The sequence below is a fragment of the Cupressus sempervirens genome, chromosome 9, assembly GCF_028749045.1.
Source record: "Cupressus sempervirens isolate cs-2001-9-10 chromosome 9, ASM2874904v1, whole genome shotgun sequence".
Classification (NCBI taxonomy): domain Eukaryota; kingdom Viridiplantae; phylum Streptophyta; class Pinopsida; order Cupressales; family Cupressaceae; genus Cupressus; species Cupressus sempervirens.
The window spans coordinates 560,499,795-560,522,125 of NC_143126.1; the positions used below are offsets into that span (position 1 = coordinate 560,499,795).

The window sequence follows — 22,331 nt, forward strand, 5'->3', positions numbered from 1 at the left end:
CTGTATGCGTTGATTTCTTTACCAATACGGTAAACAATTTTTCCTTTATCAAATTTAACTCAGACTATAATCAATATGAATATGAATTTTCTTTGCACTTAAGCACTTAGTGTGATGACTCAAAAAATGATATATCAAAACAATCAGTAGTGATTGAGACTCAATGTATGTCTCTCTGAATATTGCACAATATTGAGATACAATCCGTTTGAAGTCTTCAGAATAAAAAACAATACCCTTAGCCACAGTTGGGTTAATCGTCGAGTCCCAAGATTTTGTTGAGTTTTTCAGCTTGGCGGGGTTTTCGGAGAAAAAGCTTGGGAAAAATTGCAGAATTTTTTGGAAAATCTCTCGAGTGTCCTCGTGTTAAAACGCAAAATATGGCATTTTTTGGTCATTGTTTTTTGCTTGCAGCAATTTTGTTTGTGAGTGGAGGAGAAAAAGAGGCTTCCAAGACCTTGCTAGGTGATTGAAAAGTATTGAAGGTACAGTTATGCCAAGTGCACCGTTCTACTTCTAGGACTAGACCTCATAGCTCCTCCCCCTTATTTGTTAGTAGAGTTGGGAAGAGGAAGATGTAATTGTAATGATGCATTTACTTTTAGTTCCATAGAAACTATTTACTATTCTGCTTCCAGCCATTAACATTCCGCATGAGAGTACAATTTTGTACTCACTTTGCGTTTATATATATTTATATACCAACAATTGCTTCCTATCATTAAAGGCCTTATTAGATCACTATCGCCCATTGTAGAGTAGGGCAAATTCATCAACTGAAACTCCAGGGTGGGGGGGCTATAGTGAGGGCATTCCTTGTGGTTGAGGGTGTTACCACCCAACCTGCGTTCCCGGGTGGCCTTGAGTTTTCTATAACTATTTAGCTTCAAAGGAGGATATATATATATATACACACAGAGCTCATTTCTTTTTTGTTCTCATTAATTAACTCATTGGATGCATTTTCTCATTGAATTCTGCAAAATAAATGCATTTCTATTTAAATTTAAGTGGTCTTTTAAGTTCCTGAGTTTCTCCTTGAGTTTTTCCTAAAACTAGTTGAATTTTTCCCCATTTATTTTGGACCTAGCAAGTTTTCGCTGAGTCCATGTTTTCCGTCTTAGACCTCAGCTACTCTTAGATCACACCAATATATAAAGAAAATAATAGTGATGCAAGACTTAGGAAGGGAAAAGACCAATCGACTACTGTTATTAGCATATACAAAATACAATAATAATATGAACCAATGCCACATAAAGGCATGTGTAACCGAAAAGCCCTAAAAAGAAGAATTGCTGAAGGAATGAAGACCAACAATGAAACATGGCTGCTAAGACATGAAGGGATAAAGAGATCACACCCTACCAATGTAAAAGCAGTTCCATCAAACTAACGGTGCTAACAAAAGCCCGATAACAATAGGAAATAAAGAAATGCCACGAACAAGAGCCATATCGAATGATGTCAACACAACTAACAATTGCTATGAAGAGAGGATGATAGAAGGCAGCAAAAATTGATGAAAGACAGAGAAATCGCAAGTATGCTTATCTCCATTGCAAGTCTAAGCTTCAACAAGTGTCTGCATTGGATATGTTTATTCTTGATTGAGTATGATTATGCCACTTGAATGACTCTACAACTCATATGTCAAGTATCATTTATCATTTATCGTAGATGGTTCAATTGAATTCACCACTTTCATATGATGCACACAAGGGGTAGGCTCATTAAAATCACACAGTTCTATGAATTTTAGTCCTCTTGACTGTTACAATTTTATCGATCGCTGAAGATTCCACCACAGCATGGTTTACTCCCTTTGAATCAATATGATCGAGTTTACTGAAGGTTGATGAAACCTTATCCTCTATCTGCTCCCTCTATTTCAAGGTTGCTGCTGATGAAATGTCAAATGTCCGGCTCTCTCTTAATCTCAATCTCCTTCCTCCTGTAATAACATTCTCGGAGGAAAAGATCAAGGCAAATAATTCTTATAGTACATATAGAAATACAAATAAGAATGTTAGTATTTTAACTTATGCCATAACAAAAATACTTCGTGATGTATAGAAGTTAGAATATAAATGTATTTCATCTTTACCTTTTGTAATCTCATAATGAATCTCTTTTATGGTTATCAAACAGTATATGGATTTATCAAATATTATTTTGGATAAATGTATATATATTAATACACATTTTACAATATTCAATACAAAGCATATTATATATTCATTAACTTAATAATGTAGAGGTACATCTAATAAAATATATGTGTATATTATTCAATAATAATATCAAGAAGAACATACATTATACTCACCTTTATAATCATGTGTCTTCATCCAGGTCACCATCCTCCACTTATTAATTAAGATTTTATTATAGATTACAACCATTCCCATTTTCTATAATCCACTATGAAATACGTCCATGTATTTATTTTAACCAGTATATGTAAATATATATAACCCTTAAGAGGCTATTAGACCTTCAACTAGTTAATGAATTTATATATTTAACTTAACGCTCTCCACCAAGATTATCTTCGATCAATTTAGGTCTTTCTATTTTAATCTTTTCTCCAATATACAATTCATATTAAAAAAAATCATTTATGAATTAATACTTGATTCTATTATTATATATATTTATATAATATAAATATATATAATACATATAATATATATATAACTAAAACTAATGTTAGTATATTCATATCATTATATAAGGGAAGATTCTTTATACTAATCATACCTTAGTAATGAATATGGCCGCTTCACAAAATTATTCTCCATAGAGGATGTCTGTATGGAATATAGTGTGTCTACACGTCACTTCATGACACGTGGTCCTCACAATGGTATGCCTCTCTGATCAACTATAAAGGGACTGGTGGAGTCTTCACAGTGTTTGGGCGTATTGTTTCTCCACTAATCGCCGCAGTCCATCTTTATTTGTATTGTATAACATTTGCGTCGAGCTTGAACTAGCAATCATTATTTCAATTATTCATTATCCAGTGCTCTATAACGACCTTGTTTTGGATTCATCACTACCTATACTCCTAACGAAAATAAATAATCCTTGATGGCTTCTTCATTCCAACATTGATATTTGCCTCATGTGTTGACTTAGATTTTGTGTATATAATCGCTCCTGTGACTCTTTGTTTGTGATCTTAATTTTGGATGTTGTTAACCATAATCGTTCCATTTTAGGTTCCATTACGTTTGAACTTTATTGGAATTGATAGATTCATACTTCAAGTTACTGTATGCTTTTGTCATCTATATTTATATGCCCTTTGGGAGGCCACCACATACCTCAAATATCCATGATGTTAATGGTTTATATTCTTAACATGATTATGTGTTTCTTGGTTTGATAGATATCATAGTTAATAGAACTTTTAGGATTATTTGAAATTTTTGTTCCCTATAGATACAGCGGTTAGTTGTCTTCATGACCACCAATTCTTATTAATCAATCATAATGTTATCAGTTAGATGATGGCTTGCCTCCATGTCTGAATAGATATTGTAATCGATGTTTTAAACAATCATTTGTACAGACTGCTAGGCACATAACCATCTTCGATCATAACCATTCCGATGGTCTCTATATGTTGAAACTATGACTCCTTTAATATTTATTTATTTAGTGGTAAAGATTGCTTTCAATAATTGCATCATATCCCTCTCAGAAGGCCCTTCGTAATGATGATAAAGGGAAATTGTGTGTATGAAGCATACATGTTGGATTGCTATTCACAGTTAGATTTCTTGCTTAGTCTGTATTACAATTTTGTATCTATGAAATGATAAATAATTTTCTACATTTGTGAAATAATAAATAATTTTTCGCATATCTGCACTGTGATAAAACATTTTATTTTATTTTTCCGTTCCTTTCAAGGAGTTGATAATTGTGCTTCCCTCTGTTCTCCTTCGTTGAGTTCCCTCCATCACGTCAAGGATAGACTTCTGAATTTCTATAGTTTTCTTATATATTTTGATGATTGTAGTCACCGTCTCCCTTAGAGTCCAACTTCATCGATACTCTATGGTCCATCCCTATTATTAGTCATTGCTACCTGTGCACTCTCCACTGTATTGTTCTGAAAGTGTATTATTTTTTCCACATACTTATTGATACATTTGCAATTGGCTCTGATACCATGTTAATTTTAGGATAGCAGCAAATGTACTAACATGGTCACTGTAATTGATGATTTCCAAATGCAGATTTTGATCTCATATAAATATGAGAGGAGACATGTCTCTTCAAGAGACATGAAGAGACATGTCTCTATAGTTAATCACCATTTAGTTAATAAATAACTATATGTATAACTCACCTTTAAACATACATACATATATATATATATATATATATATATATATATATATATATATATATATATATATATAAACCATAAATGTAATATAATATATATTATATATATAAGATACTTATCTTAAGGATAATTTACCATCAACGAGGTAGCTTTGCTAAAATCAATCTGACAGAGGCTACAACAAAGTTATGACCCGTAGAGACATGTGGTGGTGAAACATATATATTCAAGAGCTTCATAACACAATAGTCTCTTCTGATTATAAGAGCTCAATTAGTTAAGTAAAGTAATTTATGAATGCATAGAAATCTATATATATATACACTTATCAATAGTATGAGACATAAAACAATGTTCATATAAATCATAAATACAAATACTCAAAGTAATGAGTATATCACTTTGACTTATGCTATACTTCAATAGACTTGACATCGATTTGATATACTTTGAATTTCTTATATGTTGCATGCGCTAAAAATAACCTTATTGCTTCTATTCTTGCCACAGGAGCATAAGTTTTAACATAGTCTATTCCTTCTTGCTGTGAGTAACCTTTGCCTACCAGTCTTGTTTTGTTCCTTACAACTTCACCTTGTTCATTCATCTTGTTGCCGAATACCCATTTTGTTCCTATCACATTCTTGTCTGCTGGTTTGGGGACCAATTCCCATGTCTCATTCTTCACTATCTGATCCAATTCCTCTTTCATAGCTTGTTTCCAATAGTCATCTTTACATGCTTCATTTGCATTCTTTGGTTCAACTTGAGATATCAAACATAGTTTTTCATTAATTCTGCTTCTTGTCATCACACGTTTATCTCTGCTTCCGATGATCTACTCGGGTGGATGATTCCTTATCATGTTCTTATTCGAAGTAGGAGTTCTTATCTCAACTCTTAGCTTTGTTGAAGGTTTCGAGCTTTGTTCTTGCCTTAGCTCTGCTTCATTCTACAAATCATTGTTAGTCTCAAAGAATACTTTATCATTCCTTGGTTTAGTAACAACATTCTCATCATTTGAATTGTAGTCAACCATTCTTTCATGTATCCTAAATTTCTCATCAACTATAGTTACCAAAGTTGTCTCTTCAATTACTTCCTCTTCATTAACCAATCTAGGCTCATTATCACAGTCATCCAAGAATCTTGCTTTAAATTCTTCAACTTTATCAAAAAGTAAACTATTTCTAGTTTTTCTTATTCTCTTAGGACATTTAGTCGAAAAATGACCAAATTCTTTACATGTCTAACAAACAAAAATTTTCATACCTTCTGGTTCTCTTTTCGTAAGTAGATCAATACCTCCTTTATCTTTATGTCTTCTTCGGATCTGAATTTATCTTTGCTTGTGCTTCTATTCTTTTGTATACAACAGAAGGATTCTAGATCTGAAAACTCAATGCTTTGTTCTTTACACAAATCTAATAATTCACCAAGAATTTCCACCATCTGGGTGTCAAAATTTTCTCTGCTAGATTTGGGACTATCTTTTCTAAATATGTTTGCATGGATCTCCCAAAGTTGTTAAACTTTATCTTCAAGGACCTGATCTTAACCATTTAACCAAAGTAAACAACAACCATACAAAGATGCACATACACAATTACACCAGATATGTTAACTAGGGAAACCCTTAATTAGAGGGAAAACCCTGGTGGGAATGATGCCAACAAGATGATGTACTAATACAAATATTCCTTGTTAGAGGATAGACCCTGTTAGGAGTCTATTAAAACATTTAGTACATATGAGTACCTGTTAGGAGACTTCGAATCCTTGTTAGAAGATTCCAACTTTGTTAGGAGTTGTACAATACAAAAGACCCACTGTCCAAACAACTTCTAGGGCAAGATCACCGAACTCACTATCCAAATGATCTCTCAACTGTTCCTTGCAAAATAATTGTATGTACTGTACTTTAACTCTTTTCCTCTGTTCTGTCAACCAGACCAATCATTGTCAGACCTTGTAGACTAGGTCATGAACCTCGGATCCAAGTATCAAACTTCGGATCATACAATAAAACCTTGGCAATGAAGTTTCCTTCACCTTCGCTTTGTTCTGATTATCTTTGCATTCTGCCCTTCGTGTTGCTTACAATCATTTTCTTACATCCATACACGATAAAGGAACATGTCCTTCCTTTATACTAAATCCATACAACAATTCTTTGAGTTGGCTATTACACCTTCTCAATTAATTATTATAGGACCTCATTAAGAACACATTACACTTGGCAATAACATTAATCTTTCGTCTTGTAACTTGAATAACTTTCTGTACACATAACATTATGACGAGTGAGCTTAGCTATGTCATCTCTAGAGTGTCTTCTTCACATCTTTAACTTCGGCTTCTCAGAATAACAACTTTGATAAGAGATATAACAAGTTTACTAGAACATGCCGTTGTAAACGCTATCTCAGAATAGTTTTTACCAAAACTTGCATAACTTCTTCCAAACTTAATATCTTATGCTTCCGAGGTTAGTTGCATATACTAGACACTTATTAGTATCTCCCTTTAGCCTCGCTTAGTGAAAATGCTCAACTGTCTATCCTTACCAACTTGATCTTTCCATTGTTCTTCTGTCAAATACTACAAAAAATTGCTATGTTGACATCAATGACAAACACAGTCATGAATGTAACATATCATCATGATAATGATCTAATCATGTTTCTACAATACTCCCCTATAGGAATATCATTAGCATTGATGCTTCCAACAAAATTTTCATACCTGGTCAGAAAAACATTGAACTTAGTAGGGATGTAATATTTGAAGAAGATTTAACATTCAAAAGAGCCCTAAGTTCTGAAGATCTCAAACATTTACCTAGTTCTAAAGAAAATCATGAACTTGAGTTTCAAAGGGAGAACATTGAAGAAATTGAAGATGAAATTCAAAATCTTAATCTTGAGGAAACTCAAAATCCTAAGAAAAGACGACATTGGGCTATTAAGACTGTAGAGGAAGCACAAGACTTCACTGCACCATCTGAAACCTTCAAAGAAAGGAAAAGACCTGAAAGATTTTCTAGTTATGCAACAAACATGAGTGATTTCACTAAATTAGAACCAACCAATATTTCAGATGCTATATTAAACATACAGCTTGGAAGAATGCGATGACGAAAGAATACCAATCCATTATTAAGAATGATGTTTGGGAAATTGTTCCAAGGCTTGAAGGAAAATCAGTTGTTTCTTCTAAGTGGATATTTAAAATCAGGCATGTTGCTGACGGTAGCATTGAAAAATATAAAGCCATATTCATAGTCAGAGGTTTCTATCAGAAGGAGGGAATTGATTATGAAGAAACCTTTGCTCCAATTGCCAGATATACCTCTGTAAGAGCAGTCCTAGATATTGCAACATCAAAGGGATGAAAAGTACATTAGATAGATGTAAAAACAACATTTCTAAATGGAAAGATTACAGAAGAGGTATTTGGAGCAACCTGAAAGATTTGAAATTCATAATCCTAAAGTTTTTGTTTGCAAGCTCAAGAAAGCTCTCTATGGGCTTAAACAGGCTCCGAGGGCATGGTATGAAAGAATTGATAAGTATCTCTCCAGTTTATGATTCTCCAAGAATGAAGCTGATCCAAATCTCTATTATAAAAAGGATAAAGATGATACGATAATTTTGATACTATATGTTGATGATTTACTAATAACATTTGATGATCATCTTATAGATCAATATAAGAAAGATCTAATCAGAGAATTTGAAATGAAAGATCTAATCAGAGAATTTGAAATGAAAGATTTAGGACTCTTTCATTACTTCCTAGGATTGGAAGTATGGCAAAACTCTGACAACATCAGACTTAATCAAGGAAAGTATACACTAGACATTTTGAAGAGATTTGGAATGTGGAACTGCAAACTTATGCCTTCTCCTATGGAGACTAGTCTATACAAACTTAAGGAAGCAACAATAGAATCACTCTCCATAGATTCTACTCTTTACAGACAGATGATTGGGTCCCTTATGTACTTGGTAAATACAAGATCTAATATTTGCTATGCTATTAATGCCTTAAGTCAGTTTATGTGTGAGCCAAAGGAGATTCATCTAGTTGTAGTCAAACACATTATGAGATACTTACAAGACACTCTTAACCTTGGGCTCAAGCATGAGAAAGTTGACTTGGACTTACATGGGTACACAGACTCAGATTGGGTTGGAAGTGTTACTAATAAGAAAAACACTTTAGGATGTTGTTTCGGTTTAGGCTTAGCGATGATATCTTGGATATACAGAAAGCAAACATTAGTAGCATAGAGTTCCATAGAAGCTAAATACATTGTTGTAAGAGTGGCCTCTCGGGAGGTAGTTTGGTTTAGAAAGTTATTTTTGGGATTAATTGGTCAACCCATGAATCCTACTATTATTCATTGTGATAATAAGAGTTCCATCAAACTTTTTGTGAATCTAGTTTTCCATGACAGGTCCAAGCATATTGAAATTCCTTCCCATTATGTAAGAGATATGGTAGATAGGAATACTGTAAAATTAGAATACATTTGCATTGCAGATCAGACAACATGTATTCTTACCAAACCTTTCTCTTGAGTGAAGACAGATCACTTTAGGAAAAGATTTGGTATAGTTGAATTATAATACATTTGTATTCTTTAATTATTAATGTAATATTTTGAGTTAAAATTATTATTGTCAGGCTATTGACTGTTATGGGCTCCACCATTTGTATTCATTATTCGAGAGGTGATGATCTCTGAGATAATAAACACTTGTATAAAAGACATTATGAGAGATGACAATGTCTTAGATAATGTGCTGAACAATAGAGAACTACTGTTAGATTTGGATGAGTTCAAGATCACATTGTGATATAGACATTTCTATGCCTATGAGTCACAACTTGGATAAAAGAAGAATTTAATCATTCTTCGGATTTTATCCTATGAACTGGTAGATCTTAACTTAGGATCATATTGTGATATAGGTCTGTTAGGACTCAGTACCTTTGAGTCACAACTTGGATAAAGGAAGAATTTAGTCATTCTCCGGATTTTGTCCTATATGTTACATTGTATCATGTGTTCAATGATACCACATGCTTGGAAGATTCAGATGGATATAAAGTATCAATCTATGCTTATTCATCTTAATTGATGTTGCTAGATATGTTATCTCTCGGTATGATTATCAAGTTAAGAGGGAGTGTTAATTTCATAACTTTGATATATCATACTGGTCTGATTACAAATCATACAGATTTGTTCTTGCATAAAATCCCTTGGTAGGTTAGTCCCTAAGTAATTGTCTTCTCCTTAATAGGTATCAATGTCTCCTTTGGGCAATATAGTTAAGGATGTACTAATCATCTTGGTTAGTTTAATATATTAACATGTCTCCTTGTAAAGTCGCCGATTTTAGAGAGAGTAATTAAGGCTGACTTTGGGAGGGACATGTCCTTTCTAAGGACATGACCCTTGGTTACTAAATTTAATAGGGTGTGAATGTGGATAAAGGACACACAAGAAATACTAAGTCTGCTCCTTTAGCATTCATTGCCTCTTGCAAAGTATAGCAGATATAAATACATTGTTGCATATTTATACATCGGTCAAAGGATACTACACATATCAGTTGGTGTTGATAAAGACCATCTTCAGCAAGAAGACAAAGGCTTCATATCAGACTTGGTTGTTCAGAATTTGTAGAAACTATACAATTACAACCTTTCAAGAGAGTCACAACCCTTCATCCTATATACTACCAACTTTTGGGAGAATCACATTTTTTCATAACCTTTTCCTTTTGAAGGAATCACTTCCTTATTCTTTATACTCCATTCATTTTCTGTTGATTCCCCTTCAAACTATATCATCTCTTTACTTCTCCTTAAAGTCTGCATAGACTTTCCTTCTCCAATTGCATCAGCTATTCCTTTATAATCTCCATATAATTCTGCTATAAACTCTTACAATTTTGCCTTTGATCTTTCTTTAATGATCTTCCCTTTGTTCTTTTCATTTCCAGATCTGAAAATGAAAGCCATATAAATTATTGCTCCCCTCAAATGCACACTACAACTTCTTAATATATCTTCTTAAGAGTGGCATCCCTTCCACTTTTTAATTGCTCCTTAACTAGACTTAACTAATCTTAATTGATTCTCTTGTTATCTGATTCAGGTTTATTTTTTAATTCTGTGTGGATTCCAACCTGATCATTCCATGTTTCATTTTCCAAATTTCCTTGCTCCATCCATGTCCCCTTTCAAATGAAATCTTCTCCCTTTTATATCTTATTTTGAGGGAGTCATGACTCTTCACTAGATGCCCTTTGACCTTTCATTAAACGTAAGTAATTAGATTTTATTTTTATAATGTTTTATATTTTAATTTTTCAACTTATTAGTTATTATTATTAAAACCTATTTCACAAAAGAATACTACAATACAACAAACCAGAGGAAAACTTAATATAGTAATTTTGAATGGTGTATATGATGGTCCATGGCATAGCACAATTATGACAAATGTGTTTGTGTTTTGGAGTACATCTCAAAGGGTTCCATACCCTCAAAGAATTATAAAAGCTTGCAATGTTTTGTCATCTCTCTCTCTCTCTCTATATATATATATACACACACACCCACACCCACACCCACACCCATATATATATATCATTTTACTAGTATGATTGCAGTTGTTTTGAAGCCTTAGGTTATATATATTGTAAAAGCTAGCTGCAGGGATATTTTTTTTCTCCTTGAGAAATACTAGACTTTTTTGTTTGTAGAGTGTAGGGTGGTTGTCTTCAATTTTTGCTAAGTTGCCGGTTTGGGTTTGGTTCCAAGTTTGAAGTTCGTGAACTGGTTCGCAAGTTTGTCAAAATTTTGGAAAGCGGTTTGGGTTTGTTAGTACAAAAATATGTAAAAATTATAAAAAAATTAAGATATATATACATATTTATGAAGCATGAGTTAAATTTAGAATGTAGCATAGTAGCATATACACATTTAAACACCAAAAACACCATAAATAGTTAAACTTGTGATCATAGTGATCATACCATCATATAGTTCAATCAACTTCAACATCAAAAATTCAAAACATTATAAATATCAAGTTCAAGTATCATTGTTTCACATTTATTGTTCAACTAATGGAATGGAAATAAGAAACAGTGATTAATATGCTATGTTCTTCAGTCTTCATCTTCTTCTTTGGTATTACTTGAGCTAAGGCCAATGGGATCAAGAAGCAGACGCAACAATGGTATTGGCATTAAAGTCATCAAAATAATCCATTGTAAGCCGAGCAGTAGAAGCATCCAAGTCTACAATATCCACACCTATATCACACTTCTTTGTCTCCCATTCTTTGTATTCTTTACTTTTGTGTGAAAGAAGGCACAAGTTGTTATGTACAAATACCAAGTTCTCTGCTTTTTTGATTGCAACCTATTGTGCTTTACCGAGTGGATGAAAGAATAAGTGCTCTAATTTCTTTTTGGTGCAGAAGAACTAGCAACCTATGAAGACAACATAGGGTAAGCATTTAAAAAAGAATTAATTCAATTTATTAAAAAGAATTAAGACAACACAGAGTAAGCATCCAAGTCCGCAATATCTGCACCTATATCACACTTCTTTGTCTCCCATTCTTTGTATTCTTTACTTTCGTGTGAAATAATGCACAAGTTGTTATGCACAAATACCAAGTTCTTTGCTTTTTTTATTGCAACCTATTGCCCTTCACTGAGTGGATGAAAGAATAGGTGCTCCAATTTCTTTTTGATGCATAAGAACTAGCAACCTATGAAGACAACACAGGGTAAGCATTTAAAAAAGAATTAATTCAATCTATGTAATAATCAAAATCCCTTTCTAGTCATGATTCTTTTGAAGATAAAGTTAGCTATTTTTTAATAAATAAGTTATAAAACTTGTGATATATTTTGATTGCAAAGGGCTGCAATGTTTGGAATCTTTGGCCATGTAGGTACCACCAACTATGAGCATCCTTCTTGAACCGATAATGGAGAACATCGTTACTTAGACCTCTAGCATCCACAAACTCTATGAATTCATCCATGATTACATCTTTCATATCATCGTTAGGAAATAGTCTTTTAAATGCTTCTTGATACTAGTCACACACTTCCATATCTCTATATGGTGGCAACCTTCATGGTAGACTACAATAGTGAGAGCTATAGTATTTAGGCATTAAGGCATAGGCAAGCAAATGTAGTGGAGTGGTAATTTTGCTCCATCTTTCAACAATAATTGCTTGCACTTGTTTGAAAAGGGGCACTTGCGGATCTTGCTTCTCCTCATTTATTATTTGCTTGATTTTTTCAAGCATTGAGTCTATGTCATCATAGATCTCTCCAAGGCAACACCTATCCTTATTAGTGTACCTAAGCATGCTCATAATGGGCTTGGTGATCTTAAGGAGATATTTGTTGATTGTGGTTTAATCGATTCCGGGCACTCTTTTTGAGCATGTCTGTTTTTTTTATAGTGAAAACATGCTCCCAAATTACCTAAACAAAAAATATCCCATGTGAAAAATTTCTCATCTATTTTGAGGGAGATATTATCAGGAAAAGGAATATCCGACTCCAAAGCAATTAGGACACGAGCATTTAAATGTGGGAGAGTAACTTTGGAGGCTTCAACTTGTAAAACATTGCCTAAAGGCTTGAGAATTTGATGTATAAATGGCCAGAATTCAATATTTAGGTTATTAATCTTGACCCATTTGGGGGATGATTTACCTACAACATCAATATCATGTTTGGGTGACCATGGAAAGGCTCAAAATAAAGACTTACCCACATCCCAAAAAAAATCCTTGAGGATTCTTTCCTACATATTATGGTTCTTGACAAGCAACATAAAAAGCACTCTCTGTATCATATTGCAAAAATTGACATGGATTCCCATCTTTTTGCCCCACACATTACTAAGCCAATCATCAAAAAATCTACAAGATGAAAGAGAATCTTTATTTAAACAAACAAACAAATTGCAGTAGTTCTAAGTCTACTCTTTTCTCCATGGATAGCTCTTATCATGTCATGATTGGGCAACAGGGAGAGTGTCTTCAAGTCATAGGGCAAAAGCTTACTCGTCTCCGCTCTTCACAATTGACAATGTCAGCATCTCTAACATGTTCTCCATTGTATCGAATTCCTTCGTCACTTTAGATTCCTGTGGCAGGTCGAACACATACCTCCCCATTAAACTAGGCCGTGGGTGGGCATACAACTGAAATATCCTCTTTTACCACTGCCTTATAAGAAGGCTTGACAATATTGGACTGAATTCCTTTTTTCTTTGCAACATTCATTTTATCAAAGTGTTTGACACCCATCAAATCATTATTAAGAGACACTTCATCTCCTTTCGTCATACTTTGATGCATCTCCTGCCATAATTCCTCCCATGAGTGAACCAGAGCGGGATGCTTAATGAACACAACATAGGGGCATAAAAACAAACAATCTCAAAGCAGAAATAAAAAGAGCTTCAAACACACAAAGCCAAACCCTATGGGAAATGAATAAACTACAGAGCAAAAAAGACAAGCAAGGTACATGCAATAACTACAAAAGGCCAAGGTAGAGGAGTGTCCGTGGAGGCATGTGCATTGAGTGCCATTTCATTCGACACGAAATCCGAGGAGGTATTCATGCAAGTTGTAGAGCTCTGCAACTGCCTAAAATGATTCACTAAATCATTTTAAATTTTATTATTCTTGCCAGGATTTGCAAACTTCAAATCTAGGCATTCATTTTATATATTGTATGCTGCACCTTATTTCGAATCTCTATGGTACCCATAAGTTATAAAATGTATTATAAGAACCATCGAATCGGTTTAAAACATCAATACAAATGATGGGGTTTAAAGAAAATTGCATGTGGGTTCATAAGAGTAGTGGATGACAAACATGTTATGGCTTTCCCATTTCTATTAATTTGGACAATGTTGCCTTAAGTTAAGACATGATATAAAGTTCAATTCTTGTTAAGTATTATGAAGTAATTGGAAAATATTTGCTTGTTATTAACAGTGATCAAGAGATCAAATTATACAAGAGATTGAACGATGTTTCCTTAAGAAACAATCGTAAAGAATATAAACTTTCTATTCTAGCTAAGAGAAAACTAACATTTATCTACAACTAACTAAAGAATAGAAACATTCTATTGTAGAAACAAAAAACTAAATATTGGAAACATTCTAATGTTTACAAAAGATTACAATAGATAACCATTACATACTAAACAAAGATAATAGAAACTATCTATTATTGTAATACCCTCCCTTAATGGTTAATCTATCCAGAGCACAAAGCTATCAAAAAGTGTAAAAGACAAATTCTATCTGCAGAAGGTGCTCCACACTGTTCACTGTGGGTTGTCAACTTGCTTAGATAGGGCAGCTAAACGCTTCCGACATTCAACCTTCATGTGCCCAAACTTGTGGCAATAGTTGCATTGAATGTTTTTCTTCCAAGAGCTTTCTGAATCTGGAGCAGAGGGTGTGTTGAGAAGACTGCTCCCAACATGATTTTTTTGGTGAAAACTTATTCAAAATCCAACATGATTTTTGAGTTGAAAAAAATCAAAACCATACATGATTTTTGAGGTGAAAAATCAATCGAAACTCAACATTGCAAAGCTTTGGTTTTTTTATAGGAAAAACGGTAAAACCCAACAGATAATTTTTGAGGAAAAACTTACAAACCCACAAAGAAATCCCAAACAACTTTGCGAATTACAGAATAAATTTTTTTTAAGGGTAAATTTATAGAAACCCATAAGAATTTGTTTTAGGCAAAAAATATTAAAATCCATCAGAAATTCTTTTTGAGAATTTTTTTTTATGAAAACCCACTAGCATTTTTAAGGGAGGCAAAACACAAAACTTTGGATGGTAAACCAACATATGCAAACAACATGCAAGTACATGCAAATTTCAAAAAGTGGAGACTCAAAAAATTTGAAGGGTGACCTAGAAGAGAGTTCGAAAAATCCAAACAGAATATATTGTTGGTTTTTGGATCGGCTGGTTCAAATATCGAGGCACCCAAAAAAAATAGATGACAACCCAGTTGAGATCTCAAAAAACCCACCAAGGATTGAAAGTCAGCGTATTCAAATCTTTCAGAACGGTAACTCTAGTCGGATTATAGAGAGAGTTGGAAGCAAATATGCATGTAAATAATTTTGAAAATAAAAGGCAGATAATTTCAACCAAGAAATTATAATTATCTTTGAAAAAATTTAGAATATTGGATCTAATACCATATTATGAAATAATTGGAAAATATTTGCTTGTTATTAGTAGTGATCAATATCAATTTATACAAGAGAGTAAACAATGTTTCCTTAAGAAACAATCGTAAAGAATATAAACTTTATACTCTAGCTAAGAGAAAACTAATAGTTATCTACAACTAGCTAAAGAATAGAAACATTCTATTCTAGAAACAAAAAACTAAATATTAGAAACATTCTAATATATATAGAAGATTACAATAGATAACCATTACATACTAAACAGAGATAATATAAACTATCTATTATTGTAATATTGAGCATCCATGGATCAATGTTTCCTTTATGTAATTAGATATTTGTAGCTAAGTGAAGACAATAATACATGCTAATTTAAGTACTTGGTATTAAAATCATAAGACAATAGAATACCATACATCATATTAAATGCATTATTTTTCATAGAACGATTCTCTCTCATGACTAAGCTGTATGGAGTAGAATCCAGAAAACTTATTATAAATCCATATCTGTGAAAATCTCAGTACAAGACTCTATTTATGACAAGTTCTTCGAGCAATTGTTGTTAAAAAATTGGACAAGTGAATATTGGGTATCATGCTTTTCTTTCCATTATTCTTCATAAGTCTCTTAATGATGGCCGAGAGCTCACATAAGATGTTAGAACTAAAAACCTTCATACGGTATAGTTGAAACTTGGGAGAGACAACTTAGAAGCAATTTAATTTCTGTAATTGAATATTTGGCATTAAAATCATTCATAACTTAGAAACAAGTGAAGAAATGGGACAATTTTAGCACAATGACCGGGTTTCTAGAACACAGCATTTGGACATATAATGGGGTCATTCACAATCAAGTTGGTATTAGCTAGAATTGTAGCACATAGAACTTGACTGTATTGCTAGCAACTCTTTTGCAGTTTTAAGGGCATTCAATTTTTTTGTAGTGTTCCTTGGGATTGCTTACCTATGATTAAATTCCCATTCATTGGGGGGATGCCTGCTGGCACCTTGACATGCAGACTTTACTGGGGAAGCCGTAGAGGATGTCTCCACAGCCTGTTTAAAGAAAAAAAGTCAATCATTAAAAGAAAAACCTAAAATTGTGTCTCTAACCCTAAACCTAAAAGAGGATCCCACTAAACTTCCTCACCCTGAAAAATATAAATATGATAGCTCCTGTTCTGTTACTATCATAAAAAATGAAAAACAGGAAAAGGAACAGGAAGTCCACTAGAGACTAAAAAATTAAATCAATATAATAGAAAGAAAACCATGAATGTGCCATGAACTTCTTTGTGGAAATGAATGCCTTAATTCGGGTGTGATCGTGGAGGTTCTACCCCTTGAACCCACCTTGTATTGCAAGGTCGCTTGGTTCTCCACCTATAGATCCTTGCTCTAGTTTTAAAAGTTTAAAAAGCATTGTATTGGACTGCAATGAATTAGATCCCAAGAAATTGAATTTCATTCATACTTTTGATTTGTTTTTTATTCAATCTTAAATCCAAGTAATTCTATTATTGTTACAATCAAATGACTGAGAAAGTAAATATAATGGTCTTATTTAAGATATTTTAATGTCGCACTCGTACATTTGTAATGCAACTTGTGGTGGGGGCTATTTATCAAGTTATATATTTTAGGGAACCCTTGAGAATATGATGAAGGTCAACTGATATTATAATAACTCCTCCTAAACTTGACTAGCATTTATGTATCCATTTATACTTTTATTTGTTTGATGGATAATGATTGGGGCTGGTACATTTTTCTTAAGACAATGAATGGCAATAGATTTTATGATTTTATCATCTTTGGAAATGATTTGCTCAAATTATTTACAGCATGAATGGCATTGAGACATTGGACATTGCAAAAAGTGATCCTAGAAAATTGTTATAGTGAAAATAATCAGTTGTACAAGTCCATTCAAGATAGGGCGAGGGCATATAAATATTTGTCTATCTCTGACATCTGTTGCATGATGCGTGTCATACAGCAGCACAGGTTTGTATGAATTGCAGCACTTACACTCTTATCTTCTACATAAATGATAAAGTGCAACTTCTTTTAAGTTAATTTTTATATGTTGTTTTAATATGGCTATTCCCAAATATTGGGAGAAAATTTGCCATTTCTTAGACTTGTTCCCCTGTCCCAGATACTACCTGGAACACTGCCTTTAGAGGAATGCATTTACTGGAAGGGCTGTCTGCCTGTGTCACTTTCAATTTTTTGGGATTATAGGTGTTTCTCTATATGGAGTGTTCGCAATAAAAAAAGTACAAATCTTGAAAGCTAGGGTATTGATATTTTTGGCTACTTTTGTTGTTGGCCCTCTGGGCATAGTTGGGTTTTTGGGCATTTTAGAACTAGTAGCAGTTGTGAGTTTGGTATATGAAAACATTTGTTACTTTAATAAGGGACAATTTAACTTTACACTTTTTTATGAACTCTTTTGTCAGGCAGGATTCCAGTTCATTTGTACTTACGAGATCTAAGGAAAGACTTTGAGGATTTTGCTGATGCATTGCCTGTCGAAAGTTGGGATGAGATACACTACATCAACAGACCTGTAGATCTTCCAAAAGATGATGGTAGCTTACTACCATTTCATTAAGAATATGATTTAAGACTTGTAGCATGTTATATCAAAAAGCTCAATTTTTTTCTTTAAACTCGTCACAAGGAGAGATGCTGGCATTTAGTAACTGTTTACAGCCATTACAGAGATTATATATTCTTATTCTTTTGCAGTAGAATATGTTACATATTATGACATCATTTAGAGAAAATACTGTATTTATTTAATGTGAGTATACAATTCAGAAGTTATCTACTTATGCATGGCAAATATTAATATATGTTATTACTGTAGCACAGGTTCAAAGTTCACACTGGGTAGTGCATTGGCAAGTTTGCTCCCCGAACTCTTTTCAAATTATTCTCTACGTGAAGAGAGCAAGGGATTAGCTGATTCATGTTGCCAGCACACAAATTCAGAATTAGAGGTTATGACAAAAGATGGCATTTTAACTTCACAAGTAGTAAGCTACAGCAATAATGCTTTGCCTTCTACAGATTCATTGGGCTCAGAAGCAGGGCCTGGAACAATACGTGTGCAAACTACAAACGAGTCAAAACAAGCATCAGAATTACAAAATGCTTCCTCAAGATGGAAGGTTAAGATTATCAGAATGCAGGGAATTGAATTACCAGATCTTGATTTGCCATTCAATTGGGTTGCTCAAAATTTGGTTGCACCTGAGCAATTTCTTCATATCTGCATATACACTTTGAAAGTTGGGCAATGAAGAAAAAAGCCAACACAAAACTTCTTTTCTCAAGCCCCCCAAAAATTATTTACGGGAACCAATTGTGAAGTTATGGCCTGATTCTCTCTACATCTATTGACCTTTATAAGATGAATGCAAGCAGAAGACACGATTTTCATCAGATAATTTTGTCGATTTCAGTAATGTCAATATCAACAGCTGAAGTGAACTAAGGCTTCCTTGATTCTGTGATCACCTAACTTTCAAAATCTAGATTTTCGTTTGAAAATGTAATCAGTTTTAGCTCTTGTATTTCGCCTCTGAGGCGAGTTCCAAAATCCTATGTCAGGTATTATTGCAGGACTTAATTACTTTTTCCCTATGTTCCACGGAGTTTCCGGGACGGGGACGTTTTAGGGGACGGGGACGTGTTTCCGGTACGGGTACGGGTCGAAGCCAAAATTTAGGGGACGGGACATCAGGGGACGGCGATTAAAAACATAGGGGATTTTTTTTAATATAGAGACAAAATTCAAATATGTATATCATAACATTGATAAACCATTCACCATAGACATTTTAGAAGATAAATACATGGAATATTATCAAATGGCAAATACTAAGTGCTTCCATTATAACAATATCACATACATATATAGCAAAAATTAAAATGCCTAAAGGCTTCAAGTATCATGCTGAAATCAGAATGAAATAAAGAGAAGTCCAACTAAAATTGTTAGTAAATAGTAAATACCGAACGTAGTCTTGCCTCACTAAACACAATCTTTGCTCATTGCTGCTACTGCTCTTATGTTTTTTTCCTTCCTCTTAGCAAGTATGTTAAATCGAAAAATGAGTAGAAGAGTTAGTGTTTTAATGGACCAAATATGGGTTGCATATTGTTATTATGTCTTTAAGATGACTAGGGGCCACACGAACAACAAAAATTAGGAAAAAATGTTTTTTTGGGGATGGTTTGCCTTTACCAGATTGACTGGAAAAAAGGGGACGGCCAGCAGTTTCGGGGACGGATAGGGGACGGCAAAACTGTCCCCGATACTGCTGGCCGTCCCCAAGTTTCCTGCCCAAAAAAATTGGCCGTTTCGGGGACGTTTCTGAATTTTTCAAAAAAGGGACGTCGCAGGGTACGGCCAAAATCCGTACCCGCGTCCCCGTTTCGTACCCGGTACGGGTACTAGGGTACAGAGGCAGGGGACGCGTCCCCGTGGAGCATAGCTTTTTCCCAAACAATTCATGTAATCTCCTCTTATTAATAAAGAGTTGTTATCTGTAATTTTATTTTATTGTCCCGACCTTTAAGATTATGTTTATATCTCTCTAGAAGGGCAACCTAAACAAATTTCACAAGGTATCAACAATAAAAGGAAACGAAACGGAAAGAATATTCTCGTAGTTTGTTGTTTAATGGGCATTTAAACCAAACTTAGAAATTGCATTGTTTAGTAGGTCGTTTGTGTACAAATATCTAATTATTTATAAGACTATATTGATCTTATAAACATCCACCCAGAATAGCAAAAAATGAAGGGTTGACAATGAGTCCCTCACCTATTTAATTATAGTATAATCCAAAACTGTCATGAACCCACTTACAGAGATTTATGATATACAATAAAGTCCACTTTGAAGTGAAATTTGCAATGAAAAATGAATACAACCTTGGAAACCTCTATATACATCAAGCTTTCCCATATATGAGTCCTGGGAAACTTTTATGCTGTTATCCATTTCAGAACTCTTTACATGCATATGCTACCATTCTGCTGCCATTTTGCCATACACTAATTTTAGTGCTAGAGTATTTTCAAGAACTACATAGCTTTGGAGATGATTTTTTTATGCAGTCTAGTAGTTGCAATCTACTTGAAGCTTCTAGATTATTCTAATCCAACTGCAGTTTCCAAGTCTTTATGATGATTACAAGATTGATTCTCCTTTATGTTCTCCAGATCTAGTTTCCTGAATATACTTGCCACCTTCATCTCCGTAAGATTATTTCTCCAACTTGGTGAAGGTCTTCTATGATGACAGCAGTTAACAGTCCCATGAAGTTGATCAGAGATTAACTGCATTTAGATCTTACTAGTTTATAAAGAATTTGATCACAGTAATGATCTCGTAAGTACAAATGAAATTATCTTTATGAAAATACAAAGTTTGATCCAATACATTCTACTTCCAATAGCACGAATACAAATATTTTTAAAAGAGACTGAAGCTGCTGCCGTAATAGAAGATCACCATCTTATGCTGTCGTAGGTCTCAACTTTTCCTATTGTACAGGGTTTCACTTAGAGTACATGTATTATCATAAGCTCCTAAGCAAAGTTCATTGCATCGCTTTTTGGTAATCAAGCATTATCATTGCTTCTCTCTTGTTGTGTGAATGGTATCGGCATTGCAGAGAATCTTAGGCTCCTTTGAACCCATATGGTTTCTGTTAAATGGTATTGGAACTGTTCGTTTGCTACCCCCTTCTCGTTCTTGGAGAGTTATGGTGAAGAAATTTTCAGAAAGCCCTGGAGTGAAACAAACATTCTAGAGCACACATTAGAAATTGTCTTTGGATCTTACTCTTCACTAATTTCCACATAGTAGTAGTTTGTTATCTTCTTCATTGACCATACGTTCATACTTTGAGTTCTTATATGATTGGCCCATAAAGTTGATCAGAGATTAACTGCATTTAGATCTTACTAGTTTATAAAAGAATTTGATCACAGTAATGATCTCGTAAGTACAAATGAAATTATCTATACGAAAATACAAAGTTTGTTCCAATACATTCTACTTCCAATATCATGAATACAAGTATTTTTAAAAGAGACTGAAGCTGCCTGCCGTAATAGAAGATCACAATCTTATGCTGTCTTAGGTCACAGGGTTTCCCTTAGAATCATGTATTATCATAAGCTCTTAAGCAAAGTTCATTGCATTGCTTTTTGGTAATCAAGCATTATCATTGCTTTTCTCCTGTTGTGTGAAAGGTATTGGCGTTGCAGAGAATCTTAGGTTCCTTTGAACCCATAAGGTTTCTGTTACATGGTATTGGAACTGTTCTTTTGCTACCCCCTACTCATTTTTGGAGAGTAATGGTGAAAATTTAAAATTCTCATTTTTGGAGAGTTATGGTGAAGAAATTTTTAGAAAGCCATGGAGTGAAGCAAACATTCTAGAGCACGCACTAGAAATTGTCTTAGGATCTTACTCTACACTAATTTCCACACAGTAGCAGTTTGTTATCTTCTTCATTGATCATACGTTCATACGTTGAGTTCTGATATGATTGTGGCATCCTTCGAGATGATCATGGTTGAAAGAGAAAAAAAAAAAGATTTTAAAATTTCACAGTTATAGAAAG

The 22,331-nt window shown here is 33.7% G+C and overlaps 1 protein-coding gene across 1 annotated transcript in view; it reads left to right on the forward strand.

The window, feature by feature from the left end:
• The window catches only part of APG5 (autophagy protein Apg5 family), a 136,981-nt gene extending 117,415 nt beyond the window's left edge, over window positions 1-19,566 (forward strand). Inside the window, exons 7-8 of the mRNA XM_089801081.1 lie at window positions 18,140-18,271; window positions 18,558-19,566. Of these exons, the coding sequence (XP_089657207.1) occupies window positions 18,140-18,271; window positions 18,558-18,988 (563 nt within the window). The 3' untranslated portion in view covers window positions 18,989-19,566. The remainder of the gene's footprint in view (window positions 1-18,139; window positions 18,272-18,557) is intronic.
• The last annotated feature ends 2,765 nt before the right edge of the window (window positions 19,567-22,331 follow it).